Source organism: Stenella coeruleoalba (assembly GCF_951394435.1).
Source record: "Stenella coeruleoalba genome assembly, chromosome: 9".
Classification (NCBI taxonomy): domain Eukaryota; kingdom Metazoa; phylum Chordata; class Mammalia; order Artiodactyla; family Delphinidae; genus Stenella; species Stenella coeruleoalba.
The window spans coordinates 48,830,898-48,845,857 of NC_137155.1; the positions used below are offsets into that span (position 1 = coordinate 48,830,898).

At 39.5% G+C, this 14,960-nt stretch overlaps 1 protein-coding gene across 2 annotated transcripts in view; it reads right to left on the reverse strand.

The window, feature by feature from the left end:
- Window positions 1–14,960, reverse strand: part of VPS50 (VPS50 subunit of EARP/GARPII complex) — a 142,189-nt gene that overhangs the window by 44,188 nt on the left and 83,041 nt on the right. For both annotated transcript variants that reach the window (XR_013829809.1, XM_079931759.1), the window contains exon 17: window positions 1,273–1,363. Coding sequence is in view for 1 of the 2 variants with exons in the window: in XM_079931759.1 (XP_079787885.1) it covers window positions 1,273–1,363 (91 nt within the window). In the remaining variant the exon portion in view is untranslated. The remainder of the gene's footprint in view (window positions 1–1,272; window positions 1,364–14,960) is intronic.

The following is a 14,960-nucleotide window of genomic DNA, read 5'->3' on the forward strand; positions in this document are numbered from 1 at the left end:
ATTGTGGTTACAACATGAGATCTACCATTAAAAAACTTTAAGTGCACAGTATAGTATTGTTAACTACAGGCAAAATGTTGTATCACAGATCTCTAGAACTTACTCATCTTACATAACTGAAACTTCAAGGTAACCACTTTAAAGGATATAATGCTCACTTGGATGGAAATGTTTCAACGTACCTTGTAAAAAAGTTGTTTTCTAATTACAGCAAGTTTATATACACATGTACCCCCCCCCACACACACACAAATTGATGGTTAACTACAAACTCAAATAAAAGTATTTAAATAGAGATTCTAAAATCAATGCTGGAATTCTAAATAATGTTAAGGAATCATTTTAATTTAATAACTCTAAATAATGTTAAAATTAATGTTAACTTGATTGTCTTTAAAGCATTTATTAATCAACATGTTTCAGTGTATTTAAAATTTCCACATTAGGAAAGCAATATGATAAACCTGGATGAGAAGTAAGCTATTATACAATATGAGCATAAACACTGTCCCTTTAAAAAAACTTTTAATCATGTATTCTTTACATTTATCCAGGAATAAGAAAATTCTTTCTAGAAATCCATTTCTTCTAAAGGCAAAAACTACACACTCGACTTTCTAAACAGGGATCTAAATTTATATACTGTATTCTGATATTTGATATTTGTCAGATAGGACATGGTCTACCACACAAGAAATATTTATCTATAATATGTTTCAACCAAGAGAAAAAAAAATAAGGATATTTTCACATATTACATTATAGGATTCAAGGAATCAATTAACTAACAAAACTTAGTTATGTTTTTTTTTATAAGTGCCTCTTTTATCTCTGAGGCATTTTCTCATTACAGACAAATTTATGAGTTGCAGCATAAATTCAGAACCTATTAGACCCTTTAAGAAATGACAAATATTCTGCAAATATAAGCATTTTCATTAAAGACCATCAAAATATAACTGATTTTTCTGCAAAATTTAAATGAAGCAGTAGACCCTCTTCTGAAATCTAAAGAAAACAAATTATTTTAATTGTGACTCTTTTCAGGCAAAGGAGTTTTACTCAAGTGTATAAAATGAATTTGTAAAAAGAGACAGATTTTGACATCCATTAAAGTATCACCTTGTAAAAGAGGCTTATTATTAATCACTTTTAAGGAAAAAAGGAAAGGCACTATTTCTTAATTTAATTATTTTATAAATGTTTCCATATATATGGTTTGCTTTTAAAGATGACTACATAAAAGACTGATTTATTTGCTCTTAAACTTACGTGAAGCTGCAAGATGCTGAAATTTGACTTAACAGGACAAAGTTCCCAGGTCTCATTTTCTAGAAACATTCTCAGTTCATCAAGCCGTGTTCTTAGAAAAAGAAAATGAATACTCCAAAAAATAAGAAAAGTACACTGCACACAAGAATATAACAAAAACTATTATAGAGTTATCATCATGATCATAATCAACTTTGAAAACCCATTCAGACCAACACAGTAAACACTTTTACATACTTGTTAATATCTTATCATCTGTAAGAGAAAACCCACAAATATTTACTAAACTCAGAATATTTTTACTATATTGCAAAAATAATGAATGCATAGGAAATGATATTTTTCTTAAGGGACTAAACTAAAAGCTACTCACCAACTCATGTACTTAAGACATCCTTAGCTATTAGTGCCAAAAAAACCAAGAAATAATTTATAGGGTTTATAAAACCACAAATGCTAATACATGTTTTATGCTAAAAAGCATAGATCTTAATCATTCTTACTAAGCCAAAAGATCAAGTTGATTATCACTATCTAAATATATTTTAGCTCAGGGCCTATCTATCTCCACACAGCATTTACCAATTAAATTAGCAAGTACGGCACTTAAATTAGCAAGTAGTCACATGTCATACTGATTTCTTCTTTCTTTAATGCTATTGCTCTTACTGTCTCTCCTGAGTAATCATTACATTATAGGAGCAATTCCAGAAAAACAAATACTTCCTTCCTGTTAACCCAGAAAACAAAGGGCCAGGGTCTGCCCTATTCTTCCTTCTTCCTGCAACAAGCCTCATTGTTGTTTCCAAAATCAAGCTAAAAACAAAATCTAGATTTTTTTAAATCCACAGGTTCTAAAGTAAAGAGGGAATAAACAGTAAAATCTGTGAAAAGCAGAAATTGCTCCAAATATTAGAGTTAACAGACAAGGACTTTAAGATAACTACTATAAATAAGTTAAATAAAATAGAGAAAAAGATAAACAAAATGGACAGAAATGAAAATTTTAAAGCATTGTAATAATAAAAACAAAAAAGAATCAAACAAATGTTCTATAACCAAAAAAATACAATGCCTCAAATTAAAAACTGATTAAGTCAAACAGCAGAAGACAGGAATAATGAACTCGAAGACAGTGCAACAGAAAATATCCAAACTGAAGCACAAATGGAAAAAGAAAAATGGAAGAAAGAGAAAAGATCGTAAGAGATATGTGAGACACATTCAAAACATCTAGTATGCATGCAACTGTATGGAGAGGAAAGACAGAGAGAGAAAGAGCAAAAGCAATATTTGAAGATGTAGGTAATGACTGAGAATTTGGCAAAAGTGATTGTCTCCATACCTACCACCATATACAAAAATTAACTAAAATGAATCACAGATCTAATGTAAGAACTAAAACTATAAAGTTTACAACTCTTAGAATTCTACAATAAAAAGATAAATAACCCAATTTTTAAATGGGCAAAGGCTCTGAACAGACATTTTTGCAAAGAAGATATATAAATGATCAGTAAGCACATAAAAAGATGCTGAACATCATCACTCATCAGGGAAATATAAATCCAAACCATAATGAGGTACCACTTCACAACCACCAGGATAGCTATAATCAAAGAGACAGTAACAGGTACGAGCAAGGATTTGGAGAAATTAGAACTCTTATATAGTGCTGGTGGAAACATAAAATGGTGCAGCCCCTTTGGGAAACTTCGGTAGTTCCTCAAAATATTAAACATAGAATTACCATATTACCCACCAATTTCACTCTGTATTGGTTTCCTGTGGCAGCTGTAACAAATTAACAAAAACTGGGTGACTTATAACAACAAAAATTATAATCTCACAATTCTGGAGCCCAGAAGTCTGAAATCACAAGGTTGAAATCAAGCTGTCAGCAGGGATACACTCTCTCCAGAAACTCTAGAAGAGAATCTGTTCCTTGCCTCTTCCAATTTACGGTGGTTGCTGCCATTCCTTGGCTAGTGGCCACAGCACTCCAATCTCTGCCTGTCTTCACATAACTTTCTCCTGCATATGTGTATGTCTTTTCCTCTGTGTCTATATCAAGTTCCCTTCTGTCTCCCTTTAACTGTGATTGCATTTAGGGCCCATCCAGATAATCCAAGATAACCTCCTCATCACAAGACCATTAATTTAGTCACATCTACAAAACACTTTTTCCAAATAAAGTAACATTTACAGTTTCCAGGTATTAGGACCTGACTTTTTTGTGGGGGTGGGGAGTGGGGAGGAGGGGAATGGGGAAATGACCTGTCAGAGTACCAAACACTCCCAGGTACATACCCAAAGAACTGATAATATATGTCTATGCAAAAACTTATATACAAGGGGGCAGAGTCAAGATGGCAGACTAGGAGGACACGGATTCATGTGTCCGCACAACTAGGGCATCTACCAGGCACCGGTGAGGGACCACAGACACCTAAGGGGATGGGAGGAACCCACAGCGACCGGGTAGGACATGGGGCATGGGGCATGGGGGGGTGAGGGGGAGGGGAAGCAGAGGTGGGACGGGACTGGCACCCCTGAAGAGCAGCTGGAGGAGAGGAAGGGATCTCACACCCGAAGGGGGAAATTGGGGGACCACCAGGAAGACAAAGGAGCAAAAGGGAGCGTGGCCAGGTCTCCCCTGCCCACTTGGGCCCCCAGGAGCCTGCTGAGATCCTGGGCCTGATCCTCTGCCCGCCGAGGCCCCCTCCAGCCACATGGGTCCTGAGGGAGTGGGAGGGAGGGAACGGGGAGCAAAAGTAAAGGCCAGACCTCTAGGACTGGCACCCCTGAGGTGAAGGGAGGAGTTCCTACACCAGGCGGGACACACCCATGGTTAGGGGTCCAGCGGGGACTGGGGAGACCCTGGGGGAGATGGGGAGTGGGGGTGTGGAGGAATGGAAGGGAACGGGGCCAGTGCTTTCCCTGTCCACTTAGGCACTGGGAAGCCTGTTGGGCTCCCGGGCCTAATCCTGTGCCCTTGGAGTCTCCCTCCTACCGTGCAGAGCCCAAGCCCCGCCCCTACACCCACACCCAGGGCCCTACCTCTATACTCGGAGACCCCCTCTGAGACTCCCTCCAATGTGCTGGGCCTAAACCCCACCCACACACCCTCACCCACGGCCTTACCTCCAAACTCAGAACTCCACACTGCAGAGGCCCTCCTTTCCACATGCTGCCTCTCCCCTTCCCTGCAGGTCCTAAGCAGAGGCCCTGCCCTACACTCAAACATCAACCCCCCACCTGCCTAGGTCTCACCCCACTGTAAACCCCACCCTTGCCTGAGTTCCACTCCCACAGCCAAGGCTTTTTTTTTTTTTCCTCTTTTAGATTGGGGTTCTGTTTTACCTTGTTGATTCATTGTTCTTGATTCATTTATATTTTTATTATTCCTAATAAATCTTTTCTTTTTCTAATTTTACTTTATTCTTTATACTTTGTTATTGCTCTCTCCATTTGGCTTGTTCCCCATGCACGGCCCCCCCTCCTTTTTTTCTATTTTCTGTTGTTTTATTTTACATTACTACAGTTGTTCCAATTATATTTTTACTTTTCATAATATATTTTTTATTTTTCTAATTGTACTTTGTTTTTTATTCTTTGATATTGTACTGCTCTTTTTTTTTTTTTTCTTTTTTTTGCCGCACCATGTGGCTTGCAGGATCTTGGCTCCCAGGCCGGAGGTCAGCCCAAGCTCCTATGGTGGGAGCTCTGAGTCCAAACCACTGGACTAATGGAGAACCTCAGACCCCAGGGAACATTAATCAGAGTGAGGCCTCCTGGAGGTCCTAATCTCAGCACAAAGACCCAGCTCTATCCAACTGCCTGCAAACTCCAGTGCTGGACGTCTCAGGCCAAACAATCAGTAAGACAGGAATACAGCCCCACCCATAAAAAAAAAAAAAAAAAAGAAATGACAAAAAAATACGTTACAGACAAAGGAGCAAGGTAAAAACCTACAAGACCAAATAAATGAAAATGAAATAGGCAACCTCCCTGAAAAAGAATTCAGAGTAATGATAAAGATAATCCAAAGTCTCGGAAACAGAATTGAGAAAATACAAGAAACATTTAACAAGGATCTAGAAGAACCAAGCAAACAAACAGTGATGAACAACACAATAACTTAACTTAAAAATACTCTAGAAGGAATCAATAGCAGAATAACTGAGGGAAATGAACTGATAAGTGAGCTGGAATATAAAATGGTGGAAATAACAAACAGGGAACAGAATAAAGAAAACAGAATGAAAAAGAATTGAGGACAGTCTCAGAGACCTCTGGGACAACGTTAAACGCACCAATATTCGAATTATAGGGGGCCCAGAAGAAGAAGACAAAAAGAAAGGGTCTGAGGGGTTCCCTGGTGGCGCAGTGGTTGAGAGTCCGCCTGCCGATGCAGGGGACATGGGTTCGTGCCCCGGTCCGGGAAGATCCCACATGCCACGGAGCGGCTAGGCCCGTGAGCCATGGCCACTGAGCCTACATGTCCGGAGCCTGTGCTCCGCAACGGGAGAGGCCACAACAGTGAGAGGCCCGCATACTACAAAAAAAAAAAAAAGGGGGGGGGGTGTCTGAGAAAATATTTAAAGAGATTATAGTTGAAAACTTCCATATCATGGGAAAGGAAACAAGTCAGTCAAGTCCAGGAAGCACAGAGTCCCATAGAGGATACACACAAAGAGAAACACACTGAGACACATTAACTCAAACTATCAAAAATTAAACAAAGAAAAAATATTAAAAGCAGTAAGCGAAAAGCAACAAATAACATACAAGGTTAACAGCTGATCTTTCAGCAGAAACTCTGCAAGCCAGAAGGGAGTGGCAGGACACATTTAAAGTGATGAAACGGAAAAACCTACAACCAGGATTACTCTACACAGCAAGGATCTCATTCAAATTTGATGGAGAAATTAAAACCTTTACAGACAAGCAAAAGTTAAGAGAATTCAGCACCACCAAACCAGCTTCACAACAAATGCTAAAGGAACTTCTCTAGGTAGGAAACACAAGAGAAGGAAAAGACCTATAAAGACAAAACAATTAAGAAAATGGTAATAGGAACATATATATCAATAATTACCTTAAATGTAAATGCATTACATACTCCAAAAAGGGCTTCCCTGGTGGTGCAGTGGTTAGGAATCTGCCTGCCAATGCACGGGACACAGGTTCAAGCCCTCGTCCGGAAACATCCTACATGCCGCGAAGCAAATAAGCCCATGTGCCACAACTACTGAGCCTGTGCTCTAGAGCTTGCAAGCCACAACTACTGAGTTCACGTGCCACAACAACTGAAGCCCGCATGCCTAGAGCCCATGCTCCACAAAAAGAGAAACCACAACAAGAAGCCCGTGCACCACAATGAAAACCCAATGCAGCCAAAAATATATAAATAAAATAACTAAATTTATGAAAATAAATAAATAAATAAAATCCTCCAACCAAAAGATAAAGACTGGTTAAACAGATACAAAAACAAGACCCCTATATATACTGTCTACAAGAAACCCACTTCAGACCTAGGGACACATACTGACTTCAAGTGAGGGGATGAAAAAAGATATTCCTTGCAAATGGAAATCAAAAGAAAGCTGGAGTAGCAATTCTCGTATCAGACAAAATAGACTTTAAAACAAAGACTATTACAAGAGACAAAGAAGGACACTACATAATGATCAAGGGATCAATCCAAGAAGAAGATATAACTGTAAATATTTATGCACCCAACATAGGAGCACCTCAGTACATAAGGCAAATGCTAACAGCCATAAAAGGGGAAATCGACAGTAACATAATCAGAGTAGGGTACTTTAACACCCCACTTTCACCAATGCACAGATCATCCAAAATGAAAATAAATAAGGAAACACAAGCTTTAAATGACACATTAAACAAGATGGACTTAACTGATATTTATAGGACATTCCATCCAAAAACAACAGAATACACTTTCTCCTCAAGTGCTCATGGAACATTCTCCAGGATAGACCATATCTTGGGTCACAAATCAAGCCTTGGTAAATTTAAGAAAACTGAAATAATATCAAGTATCTTTTCTGACCACTACGCTATGACACTTGATATCAATTACAGGAAAAAATCTGTAAAAAATACAAACACATGGAGGCTAAAAAACATGCTACTAAATAAACAAGAGATCACTGAAGTAATCAAAGAGGAAATCAAAAATACCTCAAAACAAATGACAATGAAAACAAGACAATGCAAAACCTATGGGATGCGGCAAAAGCAGTTCTAAGAGGGAAGTTTATAGCAATACAAGCCTACCTCAAGAAACAAGAAAAATGTCAAATAAACAACCTAACCTAAAAACTAAAGAAATTAGAGAAAGAACAAGAAAAACCCCAAAGTTAGCAGAAGGAAAGAAATCATAAAGATCAAATCAGAACTAAATCAAAAAGAAATGAAGGAAACAATAGCAAGGATCAATAAAACTAAAAGCTGGTTCTTTGAGAAGGTAAACAAAACTGAAAAACCATAAGCCAGACTCACCAGGAAAAAAAGGGAGAAGACTCAAATCAACCGAATTAGAAATGAAAAAGGAGAAGTAACACCTGACACTGCAGAAATAAAAATCATGAGAGATTACTACAAGCATCTATATGCCAATAAAATGGACAACCTAGAAGAAATGGACAAATTCTTAGAAAAGCACAACCTTCTGAACCTGAACCAGGAAGAAATACAAAATATAAACAGACCAATCACAAGCACTGAAATTGAGACTGTGATTAAAAATCTTCCAACAAACAAAAGCCCAGGACCAGATGGCTTCACAGGCAAATTCTATCAAGCATTTAGAAAAGAGCTAACACCTATCCTTCTCAAACTCTTCCAAAATAGAGCAGAGGGAGGAACACTCCCAAACTCATTCTACTAGGCCACCATCACTCTGATATGAAAACCAGAAAAAGATGTCACGCAAAAAGAAAACTACAGGCCAATATCACTGATGAACATAGATGCAAAAATCCTCAACAAAATACTAGCAAACAGAATCCAACAGCACATTAAAAGGATCATACACCATTGAGGAGGAGAAGATGGCGGAAGAGTAAGACGCAGAGATCACCTTCCTCCCCACAGATACATCAGAAATACATCTACACGTGGAACAACTCCTACAGAACACCTACTGAATGCTGGCAGAAGATCTCACACCTCCCAAAAGTCAAGACACCTCCCACGTACCTGGGTAGGGCAAAAGAAAAAAGAATAAACAGAGACAAAAGAATAGGGATGGGACCTGCACCAGTGGGAGGGAGCTGTGAAGGAGGAAAGGTTTCCACACACTAGGAAGCACCTTCGTGGGCGGAGACTTTAAGTGGCGGCAGGGGGGAACTTTGGGGCCGTGGAGGAGAGCGCAGCAACAGGGGTGCGGAGGACAAAGTGGGTAGATTCCCGCACAGAGGCTCGGTGCCGACCGGCACTCACCAACCCGAGAGGCTTGTCTGCTCACCCGCCGGGGTGGGCGGGCCTGCGAGCTCGGGCTCGGGCTTTGGTCAGAGCTCAGGGAGAGGACTGGGGTTGGCAGCGTGAACACAGCCTGAAGGGGCTAGTGCGCAACGGCTAGCCGGGAGGGAGTCCGGGAAAAGGTCTGGAGCTGCCAAAGAGGCAAGAGACTTTTTCTTCCCTCTTTGTTTCCTGGTGCGCAAGGAGAGGGGATTAAGAGCACTGCTTAAAAGAGCTCCAGAGACAGGCGCGAGGTGCGGCTAAAAGCACGGACCCCAGAGACGGGCAGGAGACGCTAAGGCTGCTGCTGCCGCCGCCAAGAAGCCTGTGTGCGAGCACAGGTCACTATCCACACCTCCTTTCCGGACAGCCTGTGCAGCCCGCCACTGCCGGGTTCCCGGGATCCAGGGACAACTTCCCCGGGAGAACGCACAACGAGCCTCAGGCTGGTGCAACATCACACCGGCGGCTGCCGCCGCAGGGTCGCCCCACACTCCATGTCCCTCCCTCCGCCCGGCCTGAGTGAGCCAGAGCCCCCGAATCAACGGCACCTTTAACCCCGTCCTGTCTGAGCGAAAAGCGCCCTCTGGCGACCTACACTCAGAGGCGGGGCCAAATCCAAAGCTGAGCCCCTGGGAGCTGTGAGAAACAGAAGAGAAAGGGAAATCTCTCCCAGCAGCCTCAGAAGCTGTGGATTAAAGCTCCACAATCAACTAGATGTACCCTGCAACTGTGGAATACATAATAGACAATGAATCATCCCAAATTGAGAAGGTGGACTTTGAAAGCAAGATTTATGATTTTCCCCCTTTTTCTTCTTTTTGTGTGTATGCTTCTGTGTGAGATTTTGTCTGTATAGCTTTGCTTCCACCATTTGTCCTAAGGTTCTATCTGTCCGTTTTTTAAATTTTTTTCTTAATTATTTTTTAATTAATAACTTTATTATATTTTGCTCTATTTCATTTTATCTTCTTTCTATCTTTTTTCCTTCCCTCTCTCCTTCCTTCCTTCCCTCCTCCCACCGTCCCACCCTCCCTCCCTCCTACCTTTCTTTCCTCCTTTCCTTTCTTTCTTCCTTCCTTCCTTTCTTTCTTCCTACTTCTACTAATTTTCTCTCTACTTTTTCTCCCTTTTATTCTGACCCGTGTGGATGAAAGGCTCTTGGTGCTGCAGCCAGGAGTCAGTGCTGTGCCTCTGAGGTGTGAGAGCCAACTTCAGAACACAGGTCAACAACAGACCTCCCACCTCCACATAATATCAAACGGCAAAAATCTCCCAGAGATCTCCATCTCAATGCCAGCATCCAGCTTCACTCAACGACCAGCAAGCTACAGTGCTGGACACCCTATGTCAAACAACAAAACAGGAACACAACCCCACCCATTAGCAGAGAGGCTGTCTAAAATCATAATAAGTCCACAGACACCCCAAAACAAACCACCAGACGTGGACCTGCCCACCAGAGAGACAAGATCCAGCCTCATCCACCAGAACACAGGAACTACTCCCCTCCACCAGGAAGCCTACAAAACCCTTTGAACCAACCTTAGCCACTGGGGACAGACACCCAAAATAACAGGAACTACAAACCTGCAGCCTGCAAAAAGGAGACCCCAAACACAGTAAGATAAGCAAAATGAGAAGACAGAAAAACACACAGCAGATGAAGGAGCAAGATAAAAACCCACCAGACCTAACAAATGAAGAGGAAATAGGCAGTCTACCTGGAAAAGAATTCCGAATAATGATAGTAAAGGTGATCCAAAATCTTGGAAATAGAATAGACAAAATGCAAGAAACATTTAACAAGGACCTAGAAGAACTAAAGATGAAACAAACAATGATGAACAACACAATAAATGAAATAAAAAATACTCTAGATGGGATCAATAGCAGAATAACGGATAAGTGACCTGGAAGATAAAATAGTGGAAATAGCTACTGCAGAGCAGAATAAAGAAAAAAGAATTAAAAGAACTGAGAACAGTCTCAGAGACCTCTGGGACAACATTAAACGCACCAACATTCGAATCATAGGCGTTCCAGAAGAAGAAGAGAAAAAGAAAGGGACTGAGAAAACATTTGAAGGGATTATAGTTGAAAACTTCCCTAATATGGAAAAGGAAATAGTTAATCAAGTCCAGGAAGCACACAGAGTCCCATACAGGATAAATCCAAGGAGAAATACGCCAAGACACATACTAATCAAACTGTCAAAAATTAACTACAAAGAAAGCATATTAAAAGCAGCAAGGGAACAACAACAAATAACACACAAGGGAATCCCCATAAGGTTAACAGCTGATCTCTCAGCAGAAACTCTGCAAGCCAGAAGGGAGTGGCAGGACATATTTAAAGTGATGAAGGAGAAAAACCTGCAACCAAGATTACTCTACCCAGCAAGGATCTCATTCAGATTTGATGGAGAAATTAAAACATTTACAGACAAGCAAAAGTTGAGAGACTTCAGCACCACCAAACCAGCTTTACAACAAATGCTAAAGGAACTTCTCTAGGCAGGAAACACAAGAGAAGGAAAAGACCTACAATAACGAACCCAAAACAATTTAGAAAATAGGAATAGGAACATACATATCAATAATTACCTTAAATGTAAAAGGACTAAATGCTCCCACCAAAAGACACAGATTGGCAGAGTGGATACAAAAACAAGACCCATATATATGCTGCCTATAAGAGACCCACTTCATACCTAGAGACACATACAGACTGAAAGGAAGGGGATGGAAAAAGATATTCCATGCAAATGGAAACCAAAAGAAAGCTGGAGTAGCAATTCTCATATCAGACAAAATAGACTTTAAAATAAAGACTATTACAAGTGACAAAGAGGACACTACATAATGATCAAGGGATGGATCCAAGAAGAAAATATAACATTGTAAATATTTATCCACCCAACATAGGAGCACCTCAATACATAAGGCAAATACTAACAGCCATAAAAGGGGAAATCGACAGTAACACATTCACAGTAGGGGACTTTAACACCGCACTTTCACCAATGGACAGATCATCCAAAATGAAAATAAATAAGGAAACACAAGGTTTCAAAGATACATTAAACAAGATGGACTTCATTGATATTTATAGGACACTCCATCCCAAAACAACAAAATACACATTTTTCTCAAGTGCTCATGGAACATTCGCCAGGATAGATCATATCTTGGGTTACAAATCAAGTCTTGGTAAATTTAAGAAAATTGAAATTGTATCAAGTATCTTTTCCGACCACAACACGACGAGACTAGATATCAATTACAGGGAAAGATCTGTAAAAACTACAAACACATGGAGGCTAAACAATACACTACTTAATAACGAAGTGATCACTGAAGAAATCAAAGAGGAAATCAAAATATACCTAGAAACAAATGACAATGGAGACACGACGACCCAAAACCTATGGGATGCAGCAAAAGCATTTCTAAGAGGGAAGTTTATAGCAATACAAGCCCACCTTAAGAAACTGGAAACATCTCAAATAAACAACCTAACCTTGCACCTAAAGCAATTAGAGAAAGAAGAACAAAAAACCCCCAAAGTTAGCAGAAGGAAAGAAATCATAAAAATCAGATCAGTAATAAATGAAAAAGAAATGAAGGAAACGATAGCAAAGATCAATAAACCTAAAAGCTGGTTCTTTGAGAAGATAAACAAAATAGATAAATCATTAGCCAGACTCATCTAGAAAAAAAGGGAGAAGACTCAAATCAATAGAGTTAGAAATGAAAAAGAAGTAACAACTGACACTGCAGAAATACAAAAGATCATGAGAGATTACTACAGGCAACTCTATGCCAATAAAATAGACAACCTGGAAGAAATGGACAAATTCTTAGAAATGCACAACCTGCCAAGACTGAAATCAGGAAGAAATAAAAAATATGAACAGACCAATCACAAGCACTGAAATTGAAACTGTGATTAAAAATCTTCCAACAAACAAAAGCCCAGGACCAGATGGCTTCACAGGCGAATTCTATCAAACATTTAGAAAAGAGCTAACACCTATAATTCTCAAACTGTTCCAAAATATAGCAGAGGGAGGAACACTCCCAAATTCATTCTACGAGGCCACCATCACCTTCATACCAAAACCAGACAAGGATGTCAAAAGAAAGAAAACTACAGGCCAATATCACTGATGAACATAGATGCAAAAATCCTCAACAAAATACTAGCAAACAGAATCCAACAGCACATTAAAAGGATCATACACCATGATCAAGTGGGGTTTATTCCAGGAATGCAAGGATTCTTCAATATATGCAAATCAATCAATGTGATAAACCATATTAAGAAATTGAAGGAGAAAAACCATATGATCATCTCAATAGATGCAGAGAAAGCTTTTGACAAAATTCAACACACATTTATGATAAAAACCCTGCAGAAAGTAGGCATAGAGGGAACTTTCTGCAACATAATAAAAGCCATATATGACAAACCCACAGCCAACATCATCCTCAATGGTGAAAAACTGAAAGCATTTCCACTAAGATCAGGAACAAGACAAGGTTGCCCACTCTCACCGCTCTTTTCAATATAGTTTTGGAAGTTTTAGCCACAGCAATCAGAGAAGAAAAGGAAATAAAAGAAATCCAAATCAGAAAAGAAGAAGTAAAGCTGTCACTGTTTGCAGATGACATGAAACTATACATAGAGAATCCTAAAGATGCTACCAGAAAACTACTAGAGCTAATCAATGAATTTGGTAAAGTAGCAGGATACAAAATTAATGCACAGAAATCTCTGGCATTCCTCTACACTAATGATGAAAAATCTGAAAGTGAGATCAAGAAAACACTCCCATTTACCATTGCAACAAAAAGAATAAAATATCTAGGAATAAACCTACCTAAGGAGACAAAAGACCTGTATGGAGAAATTTATAAGATGCTGATGAAAGAAATTAAAGATGATACTAATAGATGGAGAGATATACCATGTTCTTGGACTGGAAGAATCAACACTGTGAAAATGACTCTACTACCCAAAGCAATCTGCGGATTCAATGCAATCCCTATCAAACTACCACTGGCATTTTTCACAGAACTAGAACAAAAAATTTCACAGTTTGTATGGAAACACAAAAGACCCCATAGCCAAAGCAATCTTGAGAATGAAAAATGGAGCTGGAGGAATCAGGCTCCCTGACTTCAGACTATACTACAAAGCTACAGTAATCAAGACAGTATGGTACTGGCACAAAAACAGAAATATAGATCAATGGAAAAGGATAGAAAGCCCAGAGATAAGCCCACGCACATATGGTCACCTTATCTTTGATAAAGGAGGCAGGAATGTACAGTGGAGAAAGGACAGCCTCTTCAATAAGTGGTGCTGGGAAAACTGGACAGGTACATGTAAAAGTATGAGATTAGATCACTCCCTAACACCATACACAAAAGTAAACTCAAAATGGATTAAAGACCTAAATGTAAGTCCAGAAACTATCAAACTCCTAGAGGAAAACATAGGCAGCACACTTTATGACATAAATCACAGCAAGATCCTTTTAGACCCACCTCCTAGGGTTATGGAAATAAAAACAAGAATAAACAAATGGGACCTAATGAAACTTCAAAGCTTTTGCACAGCAAAGGAAACCATAAACAAGACCAAAAGACAACCCTCAGAATGGGAGAAAATATTTGCAAATGAAGCAACTGACAAAGGATTAATTTCCAAAATTTACAAGCAGATCATGGGGCTCAATAACAAAAAAACGAACAACCCAATCCAAAGATGGGCAGAAGTCCTAAAAAGACATTTCTCCAAAGAAGATATACAGACTGCCAACAAACACATGAAAGAATGCTCAACATCGTTAATCATTAGAGAAATGCAAATCAAAACTACAATGAGATATCATCTCACACCAGTCAGAATGGCCATCAAAAAATCTAGAAACAATAAATGCTGGAGAGGGTGTGGAGAAAAGGGAACCCTCTTGCACTGCTGTTGGCAATGTGAATTGGTACAGCCACTATGGAGAACAGTATGGAGGTTCCTTAAAAAACTACAAATAGAACTACCATATGACCCAGCAATCCCACTACTGGGCATATACCCTGAGAAAACCAAAATTCAAAAAGAGTCATGTACCACAATGTTCATTGCAGCTCTATTTACAATAGCCCGGAGATGGAAACAACCTAAGTGCC